The 14,348-nt window shown below is 47.7% G+C and overlaps 1 protein-coding gene across 9 annotated transcripts in view; it reads left to right on the forward strand.

Moving 5' to 3' along the window:
- Positions 1-14,348, forward strand: part of DTNB (dystrobrevin beta) — a 217,857-nt gene that overhangs the window by 116,653 nt on the left and 86,856 nt on the right. For 6 of the 9 annotated variants that reach the window (XM_064448417.1, XM_064448409.1, XM_064448410.1 and 3 more), the window contains 2 exons: positions 3,928-4,017; positions 10,697-10,784. In XM_064448417.1, coding sequence (XP_064304487.1) covers positions 3,928-4,017; positions 10,697-10,784 — 178 coding nt within the window. The remainder of the gene's footprint in view (positions 1-3,927; positions 4,018-10,696; positions 10,785-14,348) is intronic. The other 3 variants (XM_064448412.1, XM_064448415.1, XM_064448416.1) reach the window with 1 other exon arrangement.

Here is a 14,348-nt window from a genome sequence, read left to right on the forward strand (position 1 = left end):
TGGTGGTTATCCTTTTTGACCTTAACAGCTATTTAAATCAATCATGGGGGAAAGTAATGTGACAGAAAACAAGAGATCCCTCTAGATTATGTCCTGGCAGCCCTTTCAAAAGCTCTTTCCCTCCTCAGTAGCCAGAGCAGCAGTGCGCAATTTTGCAAAGATTTCTAAAGTTGCGAGCCAGCATAATAGAAATTTGCAGGGATTTCTTGCTTTAAATTACAGGATTTTAAATAAATTCTCTATTTTACTTGGCTTTCCCAGTAGATTTTCAGAACAGAAATTAATTTTAAGACACCAAAAGCACCGTTTAAATACCTGAGTAATTTATTGAGTTGCTTATAAAGCTGCAGAGCCAAGTCTTAGGGTGTGAAAACTGGGGCAGGAGCCAACGAACCTTTCAAACCCCGTTCTCACAGATGTGCAGTTACGTGTCCGAGCACCCAGGCCCAAACCTTCACCCATCACCGCTGGGAAGCAGGACGAGGAGGAGCGTCCTGCAGCTCTGGGCAGATTCCTCTGACCTCTTTTTTCTCTGCCTACTTTATACTGCTTCCCTTCTTTCCTCAGAAGGAGCATGGTTAACGTTATTTCTTGCTGTGTTTTCACCTTCCCTTTGCATGGTGTAAGCTGGTTTTGCGTATGGTGGCTGTTGTTATACAAAAAGTGTGGGAAACCCACCATAAAATTGCATTTTAATGCTGCCTTAAAGAATTCAGCTACAGCGTGTGGCTAATTTGGGGGGAGGAGGTGGTATTTTGTCTTTGATACCATCTTCTGAAATCTAAAAGGTTCTGTGGTAATAGTATAGTTCTCAGTTTCCCTACCAGTGATGTAGTAACTCTTTTTAAAAGGAGAGTGAAACAAACGCTCAGCCCACAGGTCAGCGTGTCTGACCCCTGTCCGAATTCAGGCCACATGATTCTGAAAGGTTTTCTTCGAAGATGTGGATATGACTCAAAGCGCCGGTTAAATAGAAAGTTACTTTCTGAAGGTGTTTTTTCAACAATGAACTTTCCCAGACTTGAGGTTTCAAAGGCGATCTCAGGGAGGCGCAAATAGAGCTGTGGCTGCGCCTGCAGCAGAACCACCCCGAAGCGTCCCCGTCCCCGCCAGCCGCCGTCAGTGGCACAGGCACCGCGGGCCATCGGCCTTTTGCCCTTCAGTCAAGGAACCGATGCAGCTGTATTTTAATCAGGGAAGAAAAAGGAGGAAGGACAAGGGGTGGCGTTGTGTCGAGAGAGAACGTGGCTGCGTCTCTGCTCTCAGGCTACATCGAGAAGTGTTTTTGCTGAAATACGTGTCTGGATGTCGAAGGGATGCCTTCAGATTCCTGAAACGTTATAAAACAATCGGTCCGTGCCCAGGTAGAGGGGTAGGGAATAAAAAGGGCTGACATATCTATGTCGAGAACAAATCGTGTCAAAGAATGGAAATTGGGTGGTTCTGCCTGGGTGGGTGGCCTCGGGAAGGAGGGGGAAGGACTAATTTAAAATGTATTGACTCATAAAGCTTCTGACACTGTCCCATACGGTATTTTCATAAATAAACTAGGTAAATGTGGACTGGTTGAAACTGCTGTTATGTGGGTGCAACAGCAGTTGAAAATACAGCGGCACGTTCAGCCAGGAAGGCACTGGGACGGCACATACGAGTTCAGTACTTTCTTCTGAACCACGAAGCCTCTGTTTATGTGAGTTTTGCAGATCAGGACTACCTACGCCGGCTTTTATATTCAGATGCTTCTTTCGCTCCGTGAAAGCAGCTCGCATACCTACAAGATTTCCACAGTCCCCCGGTGCACGCCGCAGAATGCCGCTAAGCCCTGCGCCTTCTCCTGCCCACCACACTCGGATATTCCCCTCGACGAGACGATACCTGTGCGCTGCAGTCGGCTCAGCCTGCCCAGCGCGGCGGCGAATGCGTCCCGCCATGCACCTGCTGCTCGTGGTGGCAGATTGATCAGGGGCAGAGGGCGGCCCCCGCCGGTGGCCCTCTTTCAGCGCCATCCTGGGGGGAGCGGAGGGGGGTTGCCAGCGTGCTCCTAAATCCTGCCTTCCGTGGCTTCCTGAGGCGTGGGGCCGTGGTCCGGAGGGGGCTGGGCTGCCGCCGGGCAGGCGTCCCCGCGTTCACAGGTGTGAAGGAAGAATCAGACACGTGCTAGGAACGGTGTTCAGACACACGTTAATTTAATCTAACGCTCACTTTTCTTCCAAAACGAGGACTGCTAATCGCTCTTACGGCTATTCCCATTTTGAGGTACAAATGTGGTCATTTCTGCTGGGCTTCTTCCTCTTCAGAAGAGCGTGTGTAATGATTTATAATGAAAAAGGTCTTGGAATCTTAATTGTTGTGGTTGTGGCGATGTGCCCGCTATAAACCGTACCTAAGGTAAAGCTTTTCCGCACTTGCCGGTGGTCAGGCTTCACGAGGTGTAGGTTGCTTAAGAATCCTTCTATGCAGTGGTTAATGCAAATTCTCTTATTACAAGCCCATTATTATGAAGGTTGCTCATTGCCTGGGGGGTTGGTGTGGGTAATTCCGTTTTGCCTCTTTTTTTATAAGGTCTTATTCTGCTTCTGGCAGACTTCTCTGACATGTTGCTGCACGTAAGAGAGAAGAGAAGAGTTTGTACGTCTGAAAAATGAGGATTCTGTTTTCATAGTATCAGTATATTGATGCTGAAAGCAATAAATACCATGTTTATAAAAGCTTCTGAGACACACGCTTCCTGGACACGTGTGGAGAAGGAATTAACTGCGCTTTATAAATGGAAAGAGCGGCTTGAATACCCGATGTAGAAATGGAAAACGGAATTTCTCGTACACTTGTGTTTGAGGAAGAAATACGTATTATGGTAAAATAAGAGTGATATATGCTCGAGAACCATTTTTTAGGTGACAGCCTGATCTCATACCTGCACGGGACCTCTCGTCTCCCAGCAGGGAGCGGGGCGACACACGTGCACCGTTTCACGCGGTGGAGCCGAGGAGCGCCAGCGTCGCGGCACGGGTGTTCCCGCCTTTGGGAGGGAGGAGAAAGCGTGGCTGCCCTGGTGTGCGATGCCTGCGGTAAAACCAGAGCCGTTTTGATGTATTCCCTCAGGGGTTTGGAGACGCTGCTGTCGCAAGCGCGGTGGAGCCCAGCACGTTTTAATGGGGCCGTACAGACAGACAGTTATCTGTGTGGGATTACTTCTGACAAATATTTATTGCGTTCAATCTCCATCCGTAGAAATATTCAAAACTCTAGTAGGTTTATTTTTATGAGTCCTCAAAACAAAAAAAAATACGATGGTATTTAATGAATCCCTGCCAGAGGGTAGTTCTGTTGATACCAACCTCTGATTTTTTTTGTTTTTATCACTTCCTTCATATTTTCATTTATTATTATGAGAGAGAGAGAAGATGCTTTCGGTTCTGATCTTGGCCATAGTAACAAAGCTGCAACCCGATGTGGTTTGGGTTACTTTTGGAGCTGTGTGAGAGCAGAAGGGTAAGTTCTGGTCAGGTCGGAGGCTCCAGACCCCCGGGGCAGCTGGCTCGGGCTGTGCCCAGCCCTCGGTTCCCGGCGGCTCCCCGAAGACCGCGGATCCCGCTGGAAGTGTCGCCGCCGCAGCGGAGGCTGCCTGGCGCGTTCGATGGCGCGGTGCTCAGGGCGGGCCCGCTCTCCCCGGGGGCAGCAGCGCGGGGAAGCTCCACAGCTCTATTCGTTGCACGTTTAGGCACCCAAATGTTCCTCTAATCTGTGTTTTAATCTTTAACTGTGGAAGGTATCCTTTTCCCGTGACTTGCGGAAACATGTTTACATTTTTAATTGCTCATCAGTTTGCCTTAATTTTTAACTGTTTGTTTCGTTAACATTCATTAATTATTTGCTTTGTATTCATGTTATGTTTTGTTTGCTCTCTTTTGCCTTCATCGCTGCTAGGTTACAGTGCAACCCGGACACTGCCGGCCCGTTAGCAGACGAGCATGCACTGATAGCAACCTATGTGAACCGGCTGCAGAGTGGTGCACGGTTAGTGTTAGGAAGGCGTTCCTGGAGCAGGGACGGGTACAGTAACGCTGCTTCCTCTGGGGAGAGGTGTTCCAGTCAAAGGTATTTGGCCTCCGTTGGCAAACAGAGGGAAATGTATTTAGTTTTCTCCGGAATCTTCTGAAAACAGACAAATACGTGTGCGTGCACGCACAGGTGCGCGCAGGGGGAAAACGTCACGCGGGAAGGGATCGGTTTGTGTCCAGTCCCGCCCTGTCGCAGTCACCGTGTTACAGAGTCCCTCACCTGAACGGATTAACATCGTTCCAAACGGGTTAGATGATTTTTCTCTCCATGACCATTCTAGAATCTCATTTTTCACCACTAGGAAGCTGCCTAATTTCCACCTTAAATTTTTTTCACAGCCAGCTCATACCCATTAGTTCTCATGCCAACGTGGCCCTATAACGCCAACTGCTCTTCTTTCTCCTATTGCTTTTACCCCTCTGCCCCGAACGCGGTCGCAGGCAGGTGTCCCATCCTGTCACCATCTTTGCCTCCTGGGCTAAACAAGCAAGCGCTTTCAGTCCCCTCACCACGACCTGCTTAACACGGCTGTTTCTTTCTGTGCCTTTCCAAAAACTGTTAATGCCTTGAAGAATTAGTGTCTTTTATCTCAGCTTTAGTATTTGTGCGCATTTATATTTCACATCTGTGTCTATGTGGAGAAATTTTACCCTAAAGCCCCAAAACACAGCTCTCCCATTTCATCACAGGACGTAGCCGGGAGGTTTTCCATATTCCACTTTTGGACCTAATTAAATTGTGCCTTTACAGAGCCAGAGCTGTGCAGGAAAGGAAAAGGAGTCTTAGTGGTCTGGAGGCTATTTGTAAAGGCCTTGCTCTATCCATGTTGCCGTCCTCTGAATAATATTTTTAGAGTCTGATTTCATTATTCTCTCATGAAGAAATTTGTATTCCACTGCTGTTATTGGTGAAGTGCATTCTGGCCATCTAGATCTCGGGGGAAAGTCAGTTTTTTTCTTGCTAGTGAATCACTGCTGTCTGCTATCACCTGCTATCAACTGAAAGCCCATAATATTGTCCACAAGACAATAAAACCCAAGGAATTTCAGACTCTCACCTTCCCTCAATTACTGTAATCATAGGATTTTGAGATACAAAGGAGTGCATCTTGAAGAAGACATGACAGATTGAGATATTGTACGTAGCTCATAGCTGCCATGTTACAACCAGTTGAGTAGAGGTTCTCAGTCTTTTAGGTCTTTAAATGAAAAAAACATCACTCGGTGCTGTTACCAGAGTAGCAGTGTACTCCTGGAAGGATCCAAACGCAAAGAAAATTATTTAAATCCTACTTTCACTGTGCATGGGAGTGTCTTCCAAGTCAGCATGAGAGCCTGATTAAATCCATGCTCCGCTGCCACTTCTTTTGATCTTCACCCCTCACTCCCCCCCCCCCCCAGATCTCACATAAAAGTATATCTCTGCTTTTGGCAGGCTGTGTGGAGATCCTCAGTGTGCTCCAGCCAGCCCTTGCCGGCCGTCTCTGTTTCTGACTGATTGAGATAACAGTAAATCTCACGGACAGCATTTCCAGTCATAACCACCGCTTGCTTTCCCGCCTCTGTTCTCCTGTTGGCATCTGCTCTTGGCTGCTGTTGGAGGGAAGGTACAGGACTGCTCCTCTGGCCCAGCTGCTGCTCTCATGCTCCTCACGGCCCCGCTCCTGTCAGGGCGGTGCAGCCTTCAGGAGCAGAAGAGACCATTAGAGCATCTCCTCTGTCATCTCACACCAGTGGCCAGGCATTGGGACATTTAAGGGGCATTTGGACAATGCCCTTAATAACAGGCTTTAACTTTTGGTCACCCCTGAAGTGATCAGTCAGTTGGGCTGGATGATTGTTGTAGGTCCCTTCCAACTGAAATAGTCTACCCTACCCCAGCCCATCCTCCCCTGCCCTATTCATATAACCGTAGAGTAGGTTGGGTGGGAAGGGACCTTTAGAGGCCACCCAGCCCAACACCCTGCCGTGAGCAGGGACACCTTCAGCCAGAGCAGGTTGCTCAGAGCCCCGTCCAGCCTGGCCTTGGGTGTTCCCAGGGATGGGGCATCGACCACCTCTCGGGGCAGCCTGGGCCAGGCTTTCACCGCCCTCAGCGTGAACAATTCCTTCCTTCTCTCTAGTCTGAATCTCCCCTCCTTTAGTTTAAACCCATCTCCCCTGTCCACCCCTGTGCTGAACCTAATACCTTGTGTCTCTAAAGGTGTTGCTTTCAGAGACACCATGATGGAGAAGCTGCTCAGTTCCTTGACAATCTGTCCCAGTGATTAATTGTGCTGGTTCTTTTAAAAAAAGAGTCCTACTTCAAATTTGAACTTCTCTATCTTCCAGTCACTGATTTTGTGTATACTTACCTGTGCTCTTTATCGCCCAGCCTCTTTTCATGTCTTCCAGCCAAACTTTGAGAGCCTTTAAGACATGGCTAGCTGGACCCCTGAGATTTTTCATCATATTAAAAATTACTTAATTCACTGATATCCTCCAGCCAAAAAGTCCATCCAAGCTACATAACGAATATAGCAAACAGAGCTCAGTGGATTTCATTTATCTTTCTTACAATATTTTTTTTTTACCTACTGCATTATTGTGGTAGCAAGCCAAATTGGTTAAGTGCTTTTCAAAGAAATAATAGAAAATCCCCACCCTAGAGGATGTGCTGCAGGCAAAGACAGCTGCAGAGCGCAGCAAGTTATACCGAATTCAGCCAGAAAGCTTACGGAGCTGATGAGTTGTGCTTTATTACTTGGACAGTTATTTGTTACATGTTTGTTAAGCTCAGCATTCATAACTTACGTTCCACATCATTCAGCAAGCCTGCTTTTCCCCAGTCCCTGTGAAGCCTGTGTTTGAGCTCCAATTTTCACCAGAAAAATTAAGTAGCCCTACCTGGAATGTCATTATTTTTATGTATTACGTGTTCTGCATTTCCTGCAGAAGACAGCTGGCCACAGGACTGGGGCGTTTCACTGTTGGTCGGTTGAGCTAGGTGGGTGGATGGGTGGTTAGCTGCTTGGCTCGTTTGACTTGGTTTCCTTTAAATTCCTGACTCTCCAAAACGGCACTTTTCTGCAGCACTCCTGATTTTAAAGGAGAATGAAAGGAAAAAGTCACTTTTCTTAAAGATATTCTGTCCCCAAGATCCTTACTCGTGGTTCACCATCAGTTGACACCTGGGACGTGTGGCCCTTCAGGTCAGCGCTGCAAGAATAAGCTGTGCTTTCTTTTGCTGTCCTCTGCCTAAGCAGTTTTGGAAGGAGCTGAAGATCTCAAACCTTCTCCCATGATGTATCATCTCTTACATCCTTTACTGATTGCCCATCCCTTGCCAATGCTTCAGTTGTCCAAGCTCATTTTTGTGTTAGTATTTGACAGCAGGGCGCTGGCATCTCGACTTTCTCTTTACAGCTTGCATTTGCCCCCAGTAACTCTTTCGCAGCCAAAACCAGCACAGCTGGGCATGGTTTCACGAGAGTCTCAAGCCGACCGAAGCGCGGGGTGCTGATTTTCCCCCTTTTCTCCCCCACCCCGTTCATCCTGCCGTGCGCCCGCTCCCGCCTTCGCGTTACCTCCCGCGTTTACGCAGCCGCCTGCTGAGCTGGCTCGGGGAACTGCCCTGGCAGAAAACAAGTTATTGTTTTGTCAGGCCGCTCTCAAGCCAATTCAATTTCCTTCGCTGGCTCCTCACGGTGCCCCGACACTACTGCCGGCGCAGCAGTGGAGGGCAGAGGCTGCGAGCATCGCTCTCGGTGCCTGCCCGCATTTGGGTCAGCTCGGAGGCACTGCAGAAGCAATGCCTGCTGTGTGCGTTTGCCACGTTGCCTCAAACGTTTCTACTGACACCTAAAAATCAGCATCGCTTCACCCTCCCCGCCCCCCCCCTCACGCTCATGTTCTGTGGCTCCAGTCAGTTTGAATCTGTCTCATTCTCTCCGAGCCTCTGCGGCAGACGCGGGCTGTCCCGAGGATGGCGCGTCCGTGTGCGTGCCAAAGCCTCCCCTAGTCAGACCTGTCCGTCCGTGTTGTCCGTGTGCCAGCTCTAACCTGCGTCTCCGAAGGAAGAAGCGGGAGAGCTCACAGATTGACTCATCGGTGCTCTATAAGTAGCACGACATTGTCAAAACAGACCAAACCACCTGGCACAGGATTTTTATGACAGGGAAATCTGTAATATTACCTTTCCACAATTCTGCTGCTGTGAAAATCTCTGCACTCTCACCCACGTACCCTCCTGCCTTCTGAGCTCGGGGCTTAAGCCAGGCTTATTCTTCCCCCTTGCTGCCTTTCCTGTTCTTCTTGAGCTGCTGTCCTGGAGGTTGTGCCGGCTGCCGCTCCGGGACCTTTCCGCACAGGCAGCACTGGATACCGATGGGACTCGCTCAGCCGGGGGAAGGCTCACGGTTTGCGGTGCGGCTGCTGTCCCAAAGGACGGGGAGCTCCGCAGGACTCCTGGCAAGGAAAGGTTTCCAGGGTAGGAATCCCTGCAATGTCTCCACAGAAATTAAAACTACTATTTTCTAGAGGTCATAGTTCCAGGAGCTGGGAGAGGCGTTAGGAGATACCAGTTATGGAACGGGTAGAAGGGATGGAATGATCTGTATTCTTATAAAAGCAGAAAAAAAGCCATGTACAGACAAAATTGCAGAGGAAAGCTGAACAAAGCCCATATCAAATTCAGAAAGTGGGATGGGAAAGTTTGTTCTCCTCCAACAAAAAAAAAAAAATCAGAAAATGAATTAGCATGAAGGCGTGTGAGAAGTCCGTCAAGCCTAGTGTAAAGACTCTCATTTTTCTTCTCTCAAATCTGTTTTCCCACTTTTTTTAGCCTACCTTTTGCCAGCTCCTTCCTTTGCGCTGCTTAGTTCGGTATCTTCAGGCCTTAATCCAGCAGGCCAAACGCAGAGACATAACGGTGCAGTTTATACTCATCGTAGGCCCATCTGTGTCAACCGTAGCCGTACATCTGTTAAATTCAGTCCAGTGTTTCTGTGCCATCTCCAACACATCATCTGGCAGACTTTCACAGTCTTAAAAGAGATCCAGCTGTTAAATTTGGCATTACAAAAAAGAAATTACACCTACGTTTTAAAATAAACATCATGTATGCGCTATAAATTTGGTTCTTGAAATAAGGTAAACATAAATCTGTGAAATTTAAATAATGCAAACATAAATCTGTGAAATTAAGTTGAGAGAAATGGAAATTCTTTAGCTATGTGTCTCCTTGCCTTTGCTGCCGTCCGTGGCGTGCTCCTGACCCTGAACTGCCGCGTAAGCGCGTACAGGTACGGCGCTGTGCGACTGACGGCAGCCAGCGTGGGTTTTGTGATCCCCACCCGGACCGGCGAGGGTAGCGTTAGGAAGGCTGTGCTGCAACACGGAGCGCTCTGCTCTTTTCCCCAGGAACCCTGGCTGGTTTTGGTTCATGATGCTCTGGTTTTTGTAACTAATTCAGTGGCTTCCCTTTGGAAGGGAGGCTGTGATGAGAACTCTTTGTGCAGCAGTAAGACAACGAGCAACTACGGAACCGTTCGGGTGGGTGTTGACTTAGGAAGTTGCTCTTTCATTGGCTTTCCCCTGCTGGTTCGCTGTGGCCAGGCCAGCGTGCCACCCAGACTGAGCTGGTAATAGGTCTTAACGTCGGCCGGTTTCAACTAATACAGCCTGAAAATTATCGTTTGTCCCCACTGTGTGTTTCTAGTTAAAAAGACAATTATTTGTGATTAGTGGAAACCGATTCAGCACTCCAGGCCCTAACTGGGTTACCAGACTAGATGCCAGAGGGGATGATGCTGGTGTTAAGCGTTAGGAAGATCCAGGTGCTGCATTTCACCTCCTAATCTTGGGGATCCGTCCCGTTTGCCGTCTCTACTTTTCCTGTTTCAAAATTCCATGTCCCTTTCTGCTCTCACCTCCTGGTGCTGTCGCCGCTGCTGCTGCTGATTGGAAATATTTTTTAATACTTCTTTCGGCAACATTTTCAAGACAGCTAAGCCCTGTCTGCACGAGGCCACGGGAGGCAGCCAGAACTCTGCTAGCTGAGGTGTGAAGGACCATGTCTCAGATTGCCACGTTTGGGTGTTGTAAGGTGGTACTAAGTCAGGTGTAAGTCGGGCTGACTTGCAAAGTACTATTTGCATTTAAGTCGATGTTGTTAGAGTCTGATCTTCTCAGGTCAGCATGTTTCCCCCTGCTCTTCCTCCTGTAAATCATCCTGACTTTGACACTTGTCATCCCACATCTCCTGCGGACAAAGCTTTTCTCCTTCGTCATTCAGCTATTTGCCCCTTTTTACCTTGAGCGAACCAAAAGGGTGTGCAGAAAAGCTCCTCAGAAACAAATAAATTTGTTCCTAATGATACGTATTTATGAATTGTTGAACACAAATCATTTTAATCATTTAGAACTGGAATATGTGAATCCTGGAGAAAATGCTGCTAGGCAGAGAGTCTTGAGAGGAGCCCCCGCTTTGGAAGCGGAATAAAAAAGGGAACGATCTAGATTATTTCCAGCGTGACTCTTCTATTTCCCATCACCATCCCTTTGCAATAATACATCCTTTTCTCTGTCATCCCCCGGTATGAGTAATACCTAGAGGCGGCGGATACTGACGGGGTGTTTTGGCTTTTCCCCGGCAGTGTCCTGGACAGCCCCGGCAGGCTGGACGAGGAGCACAGGCTGATTGCCAGATACGCCGCCCGGCTGGCTGCCGAAGCTGGAAATGCAGTAAGTGAATATTCGTCCCTCCTTACCGACCGTGGAATATGGAAGGTGTTTTTCAGAGTCTAATTAGTGGCTTAATGCTAATAGCTGCGTGAATTTGTCATTTTTTGTTTATTCAGCTGATGCGAAAGAGCGGTACGCTTTCCTCATTTCCAGCAGAACTACTGCGTCCTCAGGCAGCGGGGGAAGAGCAGGGAATGACAACAGAAGTGATTAGAAATGAGGTCAGAGGAGACGAGAATAAGCAGATTAGTCCCACTTAGTCTAGAGAGGAGATAAATGCATAGATACCTGAGGAAAACAACTCATGGCACAAACGTTATGGAAAATATTTATTCCAGAGGGAAGGAGCCTGAGAGGGAAAGGAAGGTATTTTTTATGTTTGCAGTTTCTTATAATAGAAGAAATTAAGGCAACACCCAACCAGTTTTAAATTGGTAAAAATAAATGCTGCTTTAAGAGAAAATTGCTATAGGAGATCATGGCAGTGAAGGCTTTACTGAAATTCCATAGAATAACTGCAGTCTAGCTGGAGGGGAGACGCCTGTGTTTGCTGGTTTAGCCGTACGAAAGGAGAGCGGTGTTTGCAGGAGCAATCTGCCACGCTCCTGGTCTCCCTCGATACAGGGCTGCCGTTTACCGCATTTCCACCAAGTGTTGCTGCTTAGAAGCAGCTTGGCTTAGCACGTGCTCACAAACCTGGCTGTGCTTCCCGTCTGTCGAAGGTGCACGTCCTTAGGCCTGCTGCAGCGGCTCTGAGCAGGCTGCACCAGCGCCGCTCCCTCGCTGCTGCTCTGCGTGATCGCTATTGCAAAGCACGTTATGAGCCATGCGCCGTTTCAGATGCAGCCCTGCTCTTCCCCGGCCGCCAGCAGCGGCGACGACCCCTCCTAAGCATCTTAGCGCGGTAGCGTGGCTAGAGAGGCGCCTCAACGGCAGTGTCCTCATTCTCCTTTTCATTACGTATTTGTCGTATAAATACTTCCAAGTGCCTCCCAGCAAGGTAGGCTTGTGCCTCCTCGTGCGTGTTCAGCCAACGATCTGACTTTGTCCTGCGGATATTCCCCTTTCGTGAAACTTTAATGAAAAAGGATTATGCTTTTCAAACGCTTTTAGCTGTCAGTTCCCATTATCTCGGTCAAACGGTGTATTTGCATTTCTGAAGTCATTCAGTTCGCTAGATCTACGTTCGTGTTGAAATACAAAAGCAATACAGTGAAACTTCCTGGTTTAGATGGAAAAGGAGGGGATTTCTATGTAATCGTATAAAATTAAAGTTATTGAGGTAGTAAGTGCTGAATCAGTTTCACTCTGAAAGAATGTGGAAGAATTCTGACTCATGACTTGACTTTTTCTGGTGGTAATAAAGAAGTATCATGAAAACTAAAGAGTCACCGTGTTGGTTCTGAAAGAACTTGGTTGTTTAAAAATCTGTAAACCACCTCAACCTGTCTGTGTGCTTCGTAGTTCTGCAAGAGGTCAAAAATGAAGCAACTTATTTGGATGTAAAGAAAGCAGCATTTAAGAGTTTACTGAGACTTTTCAAAGACCCGTGACAAATTGCTGCTTTCTTTTCATCCAAGTAAGTTACATCATAGGGTCGATGTCAAAGCGCTGCCAGGGACTGAAGTGCAGTGGAGGAAGGATGTGAGGGTAATAATAGTGTGTTTCCATTGCGACCGAAGCTTGGCAGCAAGGGGTGTAAAGGTTATTTACTGTGTCCACAGCCCAGAAATATTCACGGTCCAGAAATATTAATCAGCTGAAATGGATATATTTTTCATATTCTGAAGGAATCTGAGTTTAAAGTGCTCTGCTTCGTGGCAGGTTCTAATTATTTCTTGCCAACAGGAGTTCCCCCTTCCCTCGCCAGCACGTTGTACGACTAGTGTCCAAGTGGCCGTGTCTGCGGGGCTCGCTTCTGAGGGTGTGCCCTGTGTGGGAAATGGAACGGCTGAGATTTGTCAGCCACAGCCATTTTTTAAAATACTCTTCTTATAACGTTAAAACAGAGAGACAGGAGTAAATTAGAGGGTGGGAAATTCAAAACCAAAACAGAAGGAACAATTTTTTCTTCCTGTATGGAATTAAAATGGGGGACATCAAATGAAAACCCCAATATAATAAAATCTCAGAGATGCAGTAGGATAAAGGTGCTCATCGAGTATATGGGGCCAGGCTACCAGCCTTACAGGAGCGGCACAGGGGGACGTGCAGGCAAGGGAATGGTGTTGTGCATCAAGGAAACACACAGTGTGACGGCATAAAAATATGACAGAAAAAGAGGAAAGCTGCAGAATCCTAGTGGGTTGAAATTCCAACTTCTTAATAACAGAAAAGAAATACCGCCCCCCTGATTAGATGATGGTGGTGATCAGGAAATGTTGAGTGAGATAAGATAAGCTGCGAATTCAGGGCAGGTAAGTAACAATGAGAGATTTTGGCTACCCACAAAGAGGCTAAATCAATGCCTTTTCGAGGGAGAGGCTCCTTTGAAAAACTAGTTTTAGAACCCGCAAAACCCACAGAAAGCTGGGCTCCAGGATTTGGTCCTGAGTGGTGCACTGGGGCGAGTTCGAGCGGCGTGGACTGTGCTGGCTGATCTGTAGTAGCAGCCGTCACACACTTAGCTTTACCGGCAGGAGAGAGCACGCCAAGTAAATCCCGTATGCAGATATTCAGTTTCAAGAAAGAGAACTATGTAAAAATGAAACTATTAGAAAAAGTCCTAAAAGGATCAGTCCAAAGAGCAGGAAGCCTGTAAGCTGCCTGGAGGCTGTTAAAAATCCTGTATTAGAGCTCAGGAAATCTATGTGTCAAAATCCAAAAGGAAAACAAAACCATAAAAAAACTCTTTTCATGGGTCAATACGGAGGATACCCCAGGGAAAGGAGGTGTTCAAGAAATGGAGAGCTTGCCCAAATGGAAAGAAGAAGAAAGCCTATAAATACAGCTGCTTAAACGTTAACAGGAAATTCAGAGGTGGGAAAAGAAACTGAAGAGCACTTCACAAGGGATGCTGAAGTCTATGGTAGAAAGATTTCCAATTCCATCAAAAGTAGGAGTCTAACTAGGGAATCAGTAAGACTTTTTGGTGATCAAGGGGTACAAAAGAGTAGTCAGGATTTAAAAGACCATAGCAAGGAAGCCCAATGAGTTGCCTGCATCAGTCTTCACTGCTGGAGGCGCATCATGTAATGTATTCTTTATAGCAGGTACATTGGAGGAGTCAGATCTGTTCAAAATAAATCATAGAATCATCGAATCATGGAACAGTTTGGGTGGGAAGGGACCTTTAGAGGCCACCCAGCCCAACCCCCTGCCGTGAGCAGGGACACCTTCAGCCAGAGCAGGTTGCTCAGAGCCCCGTCCAGCCTGGCCTTGGGTGTTCCCAGGGATGGGGCATCGACCGCCTCTCGGGACAGCCTGGGCCAGGCTTTCACCGCCCTCAGCGTGAACAATTCCTTCCTTCTCTCTAGTCTGAATCTCCCCTCCTTTAGTTTAAACCCATCACCCCTTGTCCTGTCGCTGCAGGCCCTGCTAAAACGTCTGTCCCCACCCTGAGAG

The sequence above is a fragment of the Phalacrocorax carbo genome, chromosome 3, assembly GCF_963921805.1.
Source record: "Phalacrocorax carbo chromosome 3, bPhaCar2.1, whole genome shotgun sequence".
Classification (NCBI taxonomy): domain Eukaryota; kingdom Metazoa; phylum Chordata; class Aves; order Suliformes; family Phalacrocoracidae; genus Phalacrocorax; species Phalacrocorax carbo.